Source organism: Abramis brama, assembly GCF_963993115.1.
Source record: "Abramis brama genome assembly, chromosome: 13".
Classification (NCBI taxonomy): domain Eukaryota; kingdom Metazoa; phylum Chordata; class Actinopteri; order Cypriniformes; family Leuciscidae; genus Abramis; species Abramis brama.
In genome coordinates this window covers 35,614,870-35,628,734 of record NC_139975.1, presented here as the reverse complement: position 1 = coordinate 35,628,734, position 13,865 = coordinate 35,614,870, and the positions used below count along the sequence as shown (strand labels likewise).

Here is a 13,865-nt window from a genome sequence, read left to right as displayed (position 1 = left end):
ATGCAGGGTCAGATGTTATCAGGGGGTTGGGGACAAAATGCCAGCAGAATTAATATAAAAAATGCCCTAGTATGAGTTATTTTTATAATTATAGCATGTGATATTAACAAAATATTTCCAGAATATTGGCGCGATTGCAAATGTGATAAGGATTTTATAAAACAGTTCAGTAAACAAAGAGTGAATATTTTGATGTGACATTTTAGACATAATATTCCAAATATTCTCTGTTTTTGCTCTATTTCTCCAATGACAATAGTTCCAAACAAGCCACAGAAAGAGTTATGAGCATCTGAACAAATTCGTTTGCTTAGTTCCAGAACGAATCTGCCATTTTAAACAAATCAGTTGTTATGACATTTACTATGAAACCATTAATGCATCACACTTGTGAATTTACCTTCAAATGTTTTATCTTCAAAACATTTTGTATCATTGTTATTATAATAATAATAATTATTCCAAATTTTGATAATCATAAATGCATGCTAATAAATTCTATGAATATTACGATATAAATGTATAAGAAAGGTAATCATTTTTGAGGGAAAAATGAATAAGTTTGAGGCCAATATAAACTACTTTTTTTTGTTTGGTATAGTAACTTGACTTCGACTTGACTTGACCCTTAGCAAGACTCGACTTGACTTGCTTGAAGTGAACCACTGACTTGACTTGACTTGGTTTGTGTGTACTGCGACTTAGACTTGCTTGAGACTTGATGTATAGGGACTTGAGACTTGCTTGTGACTTGAACATGTGTGACTTACTCCCACCTCTGACAGATAGTACCTCCACAATAGTACCTGGTCATCATAGCGACGCCGCAGGAAACTGCCGTGACTTAATCTTTTACGCGAGACGCGCGAGACACACCCGCTACCCACACACACAGGACAATGGAGGAAATCGAGTGTATGCTGTTTTTGGATGTTTTTGTTTTTGCTGTTTTTTATTCAGGATACTCCGTCTGGCGCGTGCAATGATGACGCAGTGAATAGTGACGATTCTCTCTGACCAATCAGCAGTCTGCCGTGTTTTCCGATTCCCAACCCTACTCGTGACGTCGCATGTGAAGGTGATGCAGAAGCTACAAAGGGACGCTGGAACACAACAGCGTCAGCTTCTGATTGGTCGAAGCAAGTCATTCTCAGGAGCGCAGGAAGTGTGGCCGAGGGACGCAGCGTCTCGTTCCCTTCTCAGGGAAGAGGCGAAGGCAAGTTGCACGCCTCGTAAGCTGAGGAAATAGCCTCTATATCCACCTGCTGATAGTTTGCTTGGAAGCAGGGGAACCCTTCTTAGGTGACCCAAAACACACGAGCAGCTGGTCCGACTTCCTCCAGCCCAAAGACCTGTGCACATAGGCCTCCAGAGCTCTGACCGGGCATAACAGATGTAATCTAGCTTGATCATCCGACACATGCGGTGGAGGATGAAGTGCCTGTAGAATTATAGACCGTGCCACATTTATCGACACCTTAGGCACAAAGCCGGATCTAGGATGGAGAATAGCTCTCACTCTGCCAGGAGTGAACTCGAGGCAAGAGGGCCCAGCGGATAGCGCCTGCAGGTCCCCGACTCTTTTTAGGGACGTAATAGCCAGCAGAAAAGCTACTTTTTTTACTAAAAGCTACCACCAAGTGTGGATGGGGAGAGCCCATCAGAGAAGCGACTCTGGAGGAACTCCAGCACCGAAGCCACTGGGCAGTAAACTGGGTCCAACTGATGTTCTCTGCACCATAAGTTGAATACATTCCATTTTAATGCATAGAGTTTCCTCGTGGAGGGGGCTCTAGAGTTTAGGATGATCTCAACAACCTCACTTGAGAGACCAGCATTTATGAGTTGGTCCCCCTCAGGGGCCAGACCCACAGCTTCCACAGCTCTGGCCGAGGTTGATGTATTGTGCCCCTGGCCTGAGAAAGAAGGTCCCTCCTGATCGGGATTTGCCACGGAGGGCCCGCTAGAAGAGCTATAATGTCCGAAAACCATACTCGGGCCTCACTCAAAAAGCGCGGGCAAGGGGACACACACTGCCTGAATAGTTTCTCCTTACTCGCCATTATTTGTCTTTTAAATATGTGCTTGAGTGAGTATGTTAGAAAACAGTCACACAGAACGCTTGCTTAAGACCAGAAAGCTGATGCTGTTGTGATCCGGCGTCCCTTTATAGCTTCCGCATCACCGTCACATGCAACATCACGAGTGACGTAATGACGGAACACCAATCGAGATTGGACTAGTTCCATACAGGCGTCAGACGCGTTATGCTGAAGGTGTTCCCCAATTTTTTGATTCTCGACAGCGCGAGTTCCCTCGAAAGGGAATTGTAATAGTCTGGAAAAAAAAAGATCCCTTGAGATTAGGACCAAGGATTTTGATAATTTACCATTTAGTAATACCATAATATTACTAAATAATTCACCATTTAGTAATAGATATACAAATATACATTAAATTATATAAATACTAGGTCATGAAGTTCATCCACAGGTTTTCTCATTTTTCCAGGAAAACAAAACAAAGACGCGTTGACACATATATTTCACGTTTGCAATTTGTGTGTGCTGGGCTTCAGTAAAGTTTCACCAGAAACAGTTAGAAATCCACCAGGCGTGAGCCGTGGTGTGCCGACTTTTTATTATTTCCCTTGTTGAGCACCAAATTTGTGCAAAATTTTTTTTGCAACCAGCAAATGCAACTCCCTAGAAAAATATACTGATAAAAAGATACTGAGATACTTAAAACAGCCACCATGAAGTCTCATGAGCAGTTTTGAATCCATATAATCACATGTTTTACAGGATTTTTTTATACAATTTGGGACTTTTTGTTCTAGGAACATTATGTCCCAATCTTCAAGCAAATTCTTAAAGAATAAAACGATTAATTTACTAACAATATAGAAATACCTTATAGAGTAAATAACATTCACAATGCAATGCTCAAAATATTTCTTTTTTTAAATAATGTTTCAACACAAAGTTCAAAACATTACAACACAGCAAACATTGCCTGAGACAAAGGGGAAAAATTTTATAATAACAAAATCAAGTATGACAACACAATACAAGTAGATATGATGGATGATGATAATAATAATAATAATAATACATTTTATTTATGATGCGCTTTTCTAAAACCCAAAGCGCTACAGACCATGAAAGCAAATAAAATACAGAAGTACAAGAGTAATACAAAAATAATTATTACAGTACAACACAGTAAAATACTAATCATGACAGTCCATATACCGTATTTTCCGGACTATAAGTCACACTTTTTTTCATAGTTTGGCTGGTCCTGCGACTTATAGTCAGGTGCGACTTATATATCAAAATTAATTCAGACTGAGATGAAAACATTACCGTCTACAGCCACGAGAGGGCGCTCTATGGCGGAGTTGTTCAGAAGCGACACCAAGGATGAAGAAAATTCAATGGATTCAGTGATGTGGAATGAGATTGCGGGTGCTTGGTGAACTTGTTTACTGGTAACTTGCTTGTTGGACTCACTGGCTTATGTTAATTTAGCCTATTCAGCCTCCCAGGTATACGTTCTTTATGCTATTGTGTAGCTGAATAACTGTTAATGTGTTGTGTTAACACACCGGATACCTACTCAGCCTGTTGTTCTGTGTGCTACTGTGTAGTTGAATAACTTGCCTTTCCAGATTAAATGTCTGTTCTTGGTCTTGGATTTTGTGAAATAAATTTCTAAATAAATGCGACTTATAGTCCAGTGCGACTTATATATGTTTTTTTCCCCTTCATGACGCATTTTTTGACTGATGCGACTTATACTCCGGAGCGACTTATAGTCCGGAAAATACGGTAAGCAATTTTATAAAGATGAGTTTTTAACAACTTCCTGAAACTGGCTAATGTGGGAGCCTCTCTAACAATAAGAGGAAGTGCATTCATAACCTGTGTTCAGCAACAGAGAAAGAGTTGTATTGTGTATACAGATAAACTCCCCCATAGAGTTTAATCTGCAGGGAGGCTGCTGAAGAGCAAGTGAATCAGTAGACCGAAGGGAACGGGAAGGCGCGTGACTAAGTCACAGATATAAGAAAGGGCTTAGCTTTGTATGTTAGTGTGAGGGTTTTAAAAGCAATACACGACTGAACAGAAAGCCAATGCAAGCTATAAAGCATACCTGTAATGTGCTGACGTGGTGAAGTGTGTGTAAGCACACGTGCTGCTGAATTCTGGATGTACTGCAGCCGTTTTATAGATTTAGCAGGTAAACCAAAGAGTGCATTACAGTAATCAATCCTGAAAGTAACCAATGCATGAATAAGCCTTTCAGCGTCAGGCAGAGTAAGATAGGGCCTAATTCTTGCAATGTTTCTGAGATGATGGAATGCAGATTTTGTAATACTCTTAATATGTGAGTCTAGTGTTAGGTGAGCGTCAAAGATCACACCAAGGTTACGAGCATAAGAAGATGGAAACAAAACACTATCATCCATAATCAAATTAAAATGTCTCACTTTGTGAGTAGCCGCAGGTGTGCCAATGAGTAGAATATCTGTCTTGGAAGAATTCAATTTTAAAAAATGATGGTGCATCCACGTTTTTATTTCCTGCACACACTCCGAGGGAGTTTTAGAGGTGACAGTAGGATCAGATTTGAACTGATGTAAATTTGAGTATCATCAGCATAAAAGTGATGCCCCAAACCATATTTCCTATACTTTTTCCCCAAAGAAAGCATATAAACACTAAACAATATGGGACCCAGGACAGATCCCCGAGGAACACCATGGCGGACTTATCCAATTTCAGATTTGTTGTTTCCCAAGACAACAAACTGGAAACGATCAGTGAGGTAAGATTTGAACCAGTTAAGCACAGCACCAGTGATACCAGTCCAGCTCTCCAGTCTATTTAGCAGGACAGAATGGCACACTCTGTCAAAAGCTGCACTGAGATCTAACAAGACTAAGATGGTAGAGCCTCCAGAGTCAGCTGAGACAAGCAGGTCATTCATAACACGAACCAAGGCTGTCTCTGCACGGTGTCCCTTTCTAAACCCAGACTGAAAAGGTTTGAAAAGCTTGTTGGATGACAAGTGTGAGTGGAGTTGTGCCACAACAACACACTCCAAAACCTTAGCAAGAAAGTGTCATGAATGCGAGAGGAAGCAAGATGCAGGTAAAAGATGTTGATTATAAATAAACAGTGACAGTCAGGTCCACACAAACACGACACACAGGGCAGGAGAGTGACGCAGGGACCTCGATGGGCAACCGGGCTGATGGTGGACGGCAGATGAATGAGGAGTCCATGAATCCAGAAGTGCGATGATGACGTCAGGAACCGAAGACACAAAGAGACAAATCCAACTGGAATGAAGACCACAAGAGAGAGCGCCAAACAGGACAGGAACCAACACCGGTAAACACCACAACGATCTGACAACACAAGACACCAGTCACTGAGAATATATAGGAGAGTAGAGTGGAATCAGCTGGTGCTGATGATCAGCGGTAATCTGAGGACACACCCACACTATCCACACACACTACACACAATCACACACAAGCGAATTCATGAACCGTGACAGAAAGGGCATATTTGATGCTGCAACCTTTAGGGCTTTTAGAACAATACCAGTTGTAAGAGAGGTGTTCACAATGCTACAAATGAGGGGACTAATTGAAGAGAGACACCTCTTAAGAACAGATGTTGGGATTGGGTCGAGGGATTTTGAAATACAATCAGTAGTGACTACGTTAAAACTGGAGAATGCAGTTTCAGGAAAACTAACTGGATAGGTCTCAAGAATTGCAGAGCAAGGTACCAAACTGATAGACTTATGGATGCTTAAAATTTTATCCATAAAAAAACTAAGAAATTTGTTACACCCCTGCACATTACAAGTAACATGCATTACCTAATCAGATTTTTTTGATGTTACGAGTAAAGTAATGTATTACAAGTCACATTATGTAATCACATAACTTTTTTGATGTCAATGAAAGTAACATTCTAATAATACAAATACATTTATTTACAGTAAAATATCACTGCAGATTAAGTATTTTCAAAAACAATATTCACAGTATAAGTATGAACTGTAGCTGAAATATAGCCATTGATGCATGAGGTCCACTATAGTGGACAGATGATTAATCAGATTTTTCTCCCAATCTAAAATCAAAACTTGGAAAATTTAACTGTGATAGGACTCATTAGATATTGCTTGATGCTGTAATATTTTTTTTACCTACAAGAGGATAGTAGGAATGGGTGGATATTCCGGAGCAACTTGGCATTTCTGACTGACCATTGGCCATCTTGGTTTGGAGAAAAAAATAAAAAATAAATATCGAAACACAAAGGCTTGCCACTTGGTTGCAATGTATAGGATGATGCACCAGGGTCCACTGTAGAGGTTGATGTGCAACTATGCCATCAAAACCCGTGCAAATTCAAGAAAATGCTTTTTTAAGAGCTGTCCACTGTAGTGACCTCTATGCATGAAAGGGTTAAGTTAATTCATCCATGGGAAAGACCCCATTATTTAGATATGTCTAAGTCAAAGTATCATGTAAAATTTAAGACCTCTCATTAGTAAAAATAAGACTTTGTAAGACTTTTTATTACCTTAAATTAAAAACAAAATAAAAACTAATTGAATCCTTTTTAAGGATCCGCAGTAATCCTGTGATACCCGTACAATCATTACTGAGGGATTTCTTCATAACAATGTGAAAATAAACTTTAGCCTTGGACAGTAGTTTTGCATCTTGCAACTTGATCAATTAGTATTTATATTAGAAGACTTTACATACCCATTGTTACATGATATTTAGGCAACCGCAGTTTTAAATTAAAAGATATTTTGCATAAGAAGAAATGCAGTTGAATGAAACAGTGCAGCAAGACCTCAAGTTCAACTCACTGACTCACTATTTCATTTCATTAAATCAACAGCAGTATTTGATGTTCTTTAGTGATTATGAGTCATGAATGATCACTTCGAATTGATAGAGGTATACAATTCTCTTCTATAATGTAATAAAAGACACTTTACCCAGTTTGAGAATCATGTCTGCATGACTCCAGGGGCTCGTTCTTCGTACGTTGCTTAAAACATGTTTTTGAAAATATATATTCTATACATAAAATTTTGAATAGTATTTTTGCACATTTTTCATGACAATAAACTTAAATTTCTGTAACTTTTTTTAAGTTCACTTTTTAAAAACTTTGTTTCACTTCAGCAATAATTTTTCAAGTGTTGTCTTTGAAAAGAGATCAAACTTCAGTCTGTGCTCTACAGTGTTCAAGATTTACCACAGTTTAAGTTGGAAATTTAATGTTCAGGTGAATAAATGGATTATAAATACAGTGTAAATATAATTTAGTACCATAAAATCCACAAAAAATTACAAAAGATTAAATAAAAAAAGCATTAGCAAACTAAAATATAGTATAGTTAATTTCATTGATATAAAAAAAATAATTTCTGCCATTTTTGACTGACACGCGAAGAGTGTATAAATCCTTTAAAAATTATGACTATTTATTTTATTTACTTTATAGTTTTTTATTGTTGTTGTTTTAACCAATTGTTTTGCACTGAATTACTGAGTGGAGGATGTTTAAGACACAATTTAGTTTTTCTGTGGAGCATAAAAATGACCAATAAAGGAACCTAGAAATATTCCTCCTTCTTCATCTTCTGATTCATGATCATGACAAACAAACCTTTAAGAGTCAACCAGAACTCGATTGCGACTAAATTACTCTTTAAAATCATATTCATCTTGAAAATAGCCTCAAAGAACCTTCCAGAGATCAGTTCTTAAAATAACTTTTTTTTTTCTTAGTGTGAAGAACATTTTAATAATCTAAAGAACCTTTTTCAACCATAAAGAAACGTGCAGTGGGAATGTTGAAGGTTCCTCATGGAAACATTGATGCAAACAAAGAAGCTTTATTTTTACGAGGTGGGAGCATAGACTGTAAAAAATATGGACAAAGCGTCTGTGACGTCACCCATAGACTTTCTGAAGAACGGGTTTGAAGCCGTTTATGGGGGTATGGGCGGCGCCATCTTGGAAAATCTTGGGAAATCCTAACCCCGCCCACCTTCTGGCCAATCCATATATGGGTAAAGGATGCAGTGCACGTCACTCAGCTCGCTCTGCTATTCCGGTTATCTCTGTGTATATTTTAGGCAATGAAATATGTTATAAAACACCATACTAACTCTTTTCGTTTTCATTTAAATAAATCTTAAACATTATAGCCACACAAATGTGTTTCAGGCAACGCGTATTGATTATATTCACTGCACATAACGTTTGCCTATTTATAACAAAACGAAATATAAAACACAAACCTGCCTCTTTTCATTTTAAATATAATATAAAAATATTAAACATTTTATGGTCCAGGCAATATGTGCATTTGTACTAAACAACAGATTTTGCAGTAAACAACATTACAGATCATCTTCGTTGTATTAAAATTTAAAATGACAAAACTTGCCGTATGTTATTCCATTGGATCCACACACGGGTGAATACTCCTTTGTGCATATGTTAGACGAGTGCCTGCAATTAGGCTGGTCACATAAAAAGAAAAAAAAAGTTAATTTATTGAGTTATTATATGTGGAAAGAAGCAATTCTACAGCCTTTATTTGCTCACCTCTCTTGCTCCATCAGATATGGCCACTGTTTGAGTCAAGAAGAAAAAACAAGGATTAAAGTTGATCATGATATGACAAGAGGAAATAACATACATGCTAACTTCTAGTTTTGCCCATTGAACAAAAACAGAACTTTAGACTTTTTGTTTTGTGAACTATCCCTTAAATAACACTTAAAAATGTCTGAATGTGACTTATCTTAAGCATTTTTCATTTGTCCTACTTGGCATAGATGAATTAAGACTCTAAAGAACGTGCATACTTTATTTAAACAATCAAACTCTTCATTATTAACTAAATTAACTAATTATTTTTAAATGAACTCTTTAATATTAACTAAGACTGTTGCTGAGTGTCAGTGTGTATCGCAGGTCCTCATGTGGCAAATTACCAACATCCTAACATCAGTTGTTTTGTAAATGAAATCATTATATTACTCACCTAGGACGCAGAGAAGGACGATGATTCCTCGTGCAAACATTATTCACAATCACATCCCACGCTTTACACCACTGCATCCCAAGCTTTACACCACTGCATCCCATGCTTTACACCACTGCATCCCACGCCTTACACCACTGCATCCCACGCCTTACACCACTGCATCCCACGCTTTACACCACTGCATCCCACGCTTTACACCACTGCATCCCACGCTTTACACCACTGCATCCCACGCTTTACACCACTGCATCCCAAGCTTTACACCACTGCATCCCACGCTTTACACCACTGCATCCCACGCTTTACACCACTGCATCCCACGCTTTACACCACTGCATCCCAAGCTTTACACTACTCACGCTTTACACCACTGCATCCCACGCTTTACACCACTGCATCCCACGCCTTACACCACTGCATCCCAAGCTTTACACCACTGCATCCCAAGCTTTACACTACTCACGCTTTACACCACTGCATCCCACGCTTTACACCACTGCATCCCACGCCTTACACCACTGCATCTGACACTTTACACCTCTGCAATCCCACGCTTTACACCACTGCATCCCGTGCTTTACAACACTGCATCCCACGCTTTACACCACTGCATCCCACGCTTTACACCACTGCATCCCACGCTTTACACCACTGCATCCCATGCTTTACACTACTGCATCCCACGCTTTACACCACTGCATCCCACGCTTTACACCACTGCATCCCACGCTTTACACCACTGCATCCTATGCTTTACACCACTGCATCTGACACTTTACACCTCTGCAATCCCACGCTTTACACCACTGCATCCCACACTTTACACCACTGCATCCCACGCTTTACACCGCTGCATCCCACGCTTTACACCACTGCATCCCACGCTTTACACCACTGCATCCTACGCTTTACACCACTGCATCTGACACTTTACACCTCTGCAATCCCACGCTTTACAACACTGCATCCCACACTTTACACCACTGCATCCCACGCTTTATACCGCTGCATCCGACACTTTACACCACTGCATCCCACGCTTTACACCGCTGCATCCGACACTTTACACCACTGCATCCCACGCTTTACACCACTCGCTTTGCATTGCACTTGGAGATGTAAGGTTTGGATGCAGATGCTCAACCATGGAAACCCATTACATGAAGCTCTCGCACTGTTCTTGAGCTAATCTGAAGGCCACACAAAGTTTGGATGTCTGTAGCTATTGACTCTGCAGAAAGTTGGCGACTTCTGCGCACTGTGAGCCTCAGCATGCATTGAACCGCTCAGGGATTTTACGTGGCCTAACACTTCGTGGCTGAGTTGCTGTTGTTCCCAATTGCTTGCATTTTGTTATAATACTACTAACAGGTGACCGTGGAATATGTAGTCATGAGAAAATTTCACGAATGGACTTATTGCACAGGTGTCAACCTATCATGGTACCACGCTTGAATTCACTGAGCTCCTGACCCATTCTTTCACAAATGTTTGTAGAAGCGTCTACATGCCTAGTGCTTGATTTTATGTAACTGTGGCCATGGAAGTGATTGGAACACCAGGATTCAATGATTTGGAGGGGTGTCCCAATACTTTTGGCAATATAATGTATCTCATATACTCTAGTCTAGTGCTCTAAACATGAACCAGCACCGTGTATGCGCACAAAATGAATCACGTCTTCTTCAAATGAAAATGTGCAAATAAGAACACTGATACAGCTGTACTGATCATGAACGCAATGACACAATGGATTATTCTGATACACAGAAGATGATGTAGACAGAGCTTAGTTTAGTGCTCTTAAATTTAATAAATGTTCTTCTGCGTTTCTGCCTCGTTTTGGGAGTTTGTTGTTATGAAGGGTTAGATTTTTTAAATGGTTCATTGTTTTATTTTATTTTTCTCTGCGGTCATATTTCAATATCCATGTGTCTGTATAATGAGTGTGTTGCAGGTCTGTGTTTTATTGGTTGTTGTCTCCCCTTTTCCCACCTTCCACACTCCCAATTTTCCATAGCTTTACACTCCCATTTCTTGAGACTTTTTGCAACTCTGAGGTGTAAACGACCTGACTAATGTGTTTCATGACACTTTAAAAACACCACATAGACATATAAACAACATTAAAAACTTGATTTTTTACCACATGGGGACTTTAAAAACAACACATTACAGCGTATTTAAGACAAATTATGGTATTTGTGATACCTTTATAATATTCTGCTCTCTAGATATGGTTTGGGTGCCTCTTTCAAAGTAAACCTTCACCTATTTCCCCCTATTTTATCATCTTGTCTTTCAAATTTGACTTGAGGAAGAAAACAGAGCCAAACAGAACAGCTTCAATATGCAACATTTATTTATGGATTAAACCATTACACATTCAGGTCATAATGAATGAGACATGAGTAGCTGACTAAAGGTCTGTCAAGCTGAATCATGGTGCCATCCTCTGTCACTCCTCCAGATGTTCATTTAACATGGGCCTTGCTTCTGGATCAAGATTTTAGTGTTTGATGCCCTAAAAAGAGAGAGATTAAATTGAAGATTATAGTTTGAAAGATACAGACTCTAAACTATTTTTAAACCTACAGTACTTTATTTTAAAATACATGTATTTTTAAACTCACTTGATGGCACCACACAGCATGCATTCATTGCCGTATGTTATTCCATTGGATCCACACACGGGTGAATACTCCTTTGTGCATATGTTAGACGAGTGCCTGCAATTAGGCTGGTCACATAAAAAGAAAAAAAAAGTTAATTTATTGAGTTATTTTCATGTGGAAAGAAGCAATTCTACAGCCTTTATTTGCTCACCTCTCTTGCTCCATCAGATATGGCCACTGTTTGAGTCAAGAAGGAAAAACAAGGATTAAAGTTTATCATGATATGACAAGAGGAAATAACATACATGCTAACTTCTAGTTTTGCCCATTGAACAAAAACAGAACTTTAGACTTTTTGTTTTGTGAACTATCCCTTAAATAACACTTAAAAATGTCTGAATGTGACTTATCTTAAGCATTTTTCATTTGTCCTACTTGGCATAGATGAATTAAGACTCTAAAGAACGTGCATACTTTATTTAAACAATCAAACTCTTCATTATTAACTAAATTAACTAATTATTTTTAAATGAACTCTTTAATATTAACTAAGACTGTTGCTGAGTGTCAGTGTGTATCGCAGGTCCTCATGTGGCAAATTACCAACATCCTAACATCAGTTGTTTTGTAAATGAAATCATTATATTACTCACCTAGGACGCAGAGAAGGACGATGATTCCTCGTGCAAACATTATTCACAATCTGAGAGTCAACTCACTGACGATATGATCAGAGATATAATGATCCGCCTATTTATATCAATACTGTATCCGCCTCTTAACGTGGGAGCGGACGTCCATCCCACCGATTCACCACATCACACACACTAAGCACCTTTAGTTTAATAGTTTATTTACTTTGGCTGGTGGATGTGTGTAATGTCAAATGAATAATCACTTGATACAAAGTCAATCATGGATAACAAATACAGTTTATTCTCTCTGATTCCACCAAATCATTCAGTTCCAGTTAAACTACTCAACTGGGGAACTATTTTCTGAGTTTGGAGATTCTTCAAAAAAGGTGTTCTGTACAAAGTACAAAAATGTTACACATATTATCAAACTTTTGTTTTGTCTTGCACAAAATGCACAAAGGCCGAATGTCCTTTTTAGTACAATTAATGTATTTTTAAATCCCCATTAGAGATCTCCACTGATTTGTGTCTCATTTGACACAGTAGATCATGACATCCTTTTGCAAAGACTTGATCATGTAGCTGGGTTTCAGGGATCTGTGCTGAATTTGGTTTGCATCTTACCTTAAGGACAGAACTTTTTCTGTTAATTTTGGGGAAATGTTTCTCACCTCATTCTCAAATCTCCAATGGTGTCCCACAAGTCTCTATTCTGGGTCCTCTTCTTTTTGCCTTATACAGTGAGGAAAATAAGTATTTGAACACCCTGCTATTTTGCAAGTTCTCCCACTTGGAAATCATGGAGGGGTCTGAAATTGTCATCGTAGGTGCATGTCCACTGTGAGAGACATAATCTAAAAAAAAAAATCCAGAAATCACAATGTATGATTTTTTAACTATTTATTTGTATGATACAGCTGCAAATAAGTATTTGAACACCTGAGAAAATCAATGTTAGTATTTGGTACAGTAGCCTTTGTTTGCAATTACAGAGGTCAAACGTTTCCTGTAGTTTTTCACCAGGTTTGCACACACTGCAGGAGGGATTTTGGCCCACTCCTCCACACAGATCTTCTCTAGATCAGTCAGGTTTCTGGGCTGTCACTGAGAAACACGGAGTTTGAGCTCCCTCCAAAGATTCTCTATTGGGTTTAGGTCTGGAGACTGGCTAGGCCATGCCAGAACCTTGATATGCTTCTTACAGAGCCACTCCTTGGGTATCCTGGCTGTGTGCTTCGGGTCATTGTCATGTTGTTAGACCCAGCCTCGACCCATCTTCAATGCTCTAACTGAGGGAAGGAGGTTGTTCCCCAAAATCTCGCAATACATGGCCCCGGTCATCCTCTCCTTAATACAGTGCAGTCGCCCTGTCCCATGTGCAGAAAAACACCCCCAAAGCATGATGCTACCACCCCCATGCTTCACAGTAGGGATGGTGTTCTTGGGATGGTACTCATCATTCTTCTTCCTCCAAACACGTTTAGTGGAATTATGACCAA

The 13,865-nt window shown here is 39.1% G+C and overlaps 1 protein-coding gene across 2 annotated transcripts in view; it reads right to left on the bottom strand.

Moving 5' to 3' along the window:
• LOC311094453 (ovomucoid-like) overlaps positions 1-12,525 on the bottom strand; it is a 100,976-nt gene extending 88,451 nt beyond the window's left edge. Inside the window, exons 1-4 of one of the 2 annotated variants that reach the window (XR_014608663.1) lie at positions 12,382-12,511; positions 11,940-11,965; positions 11,747-11,853; positions 11,458-11,637 (exon numbers count right to left, since the gene is read on the bottom strand). Coding sequence is in view for 1 of the 2 variants with exons in the window: in XM_084132416.1 (XP_083988542.1) it covers positions 12,382-12,421 (40 nt within the window). In the remaining variant the exon portion in view is untranslated. Of the gene's footprint in view, positions 1-11,457; positions 11,638-11,746; positions 11,854-11,939; positions 11,966-12,381 lie in introns of those variants that run through there. The other variant, XM_084132416.1, reaches the window with a different exon arrangement.
• Positions 12,526-13,865: the final 1,340 nt, after the last annotated feature.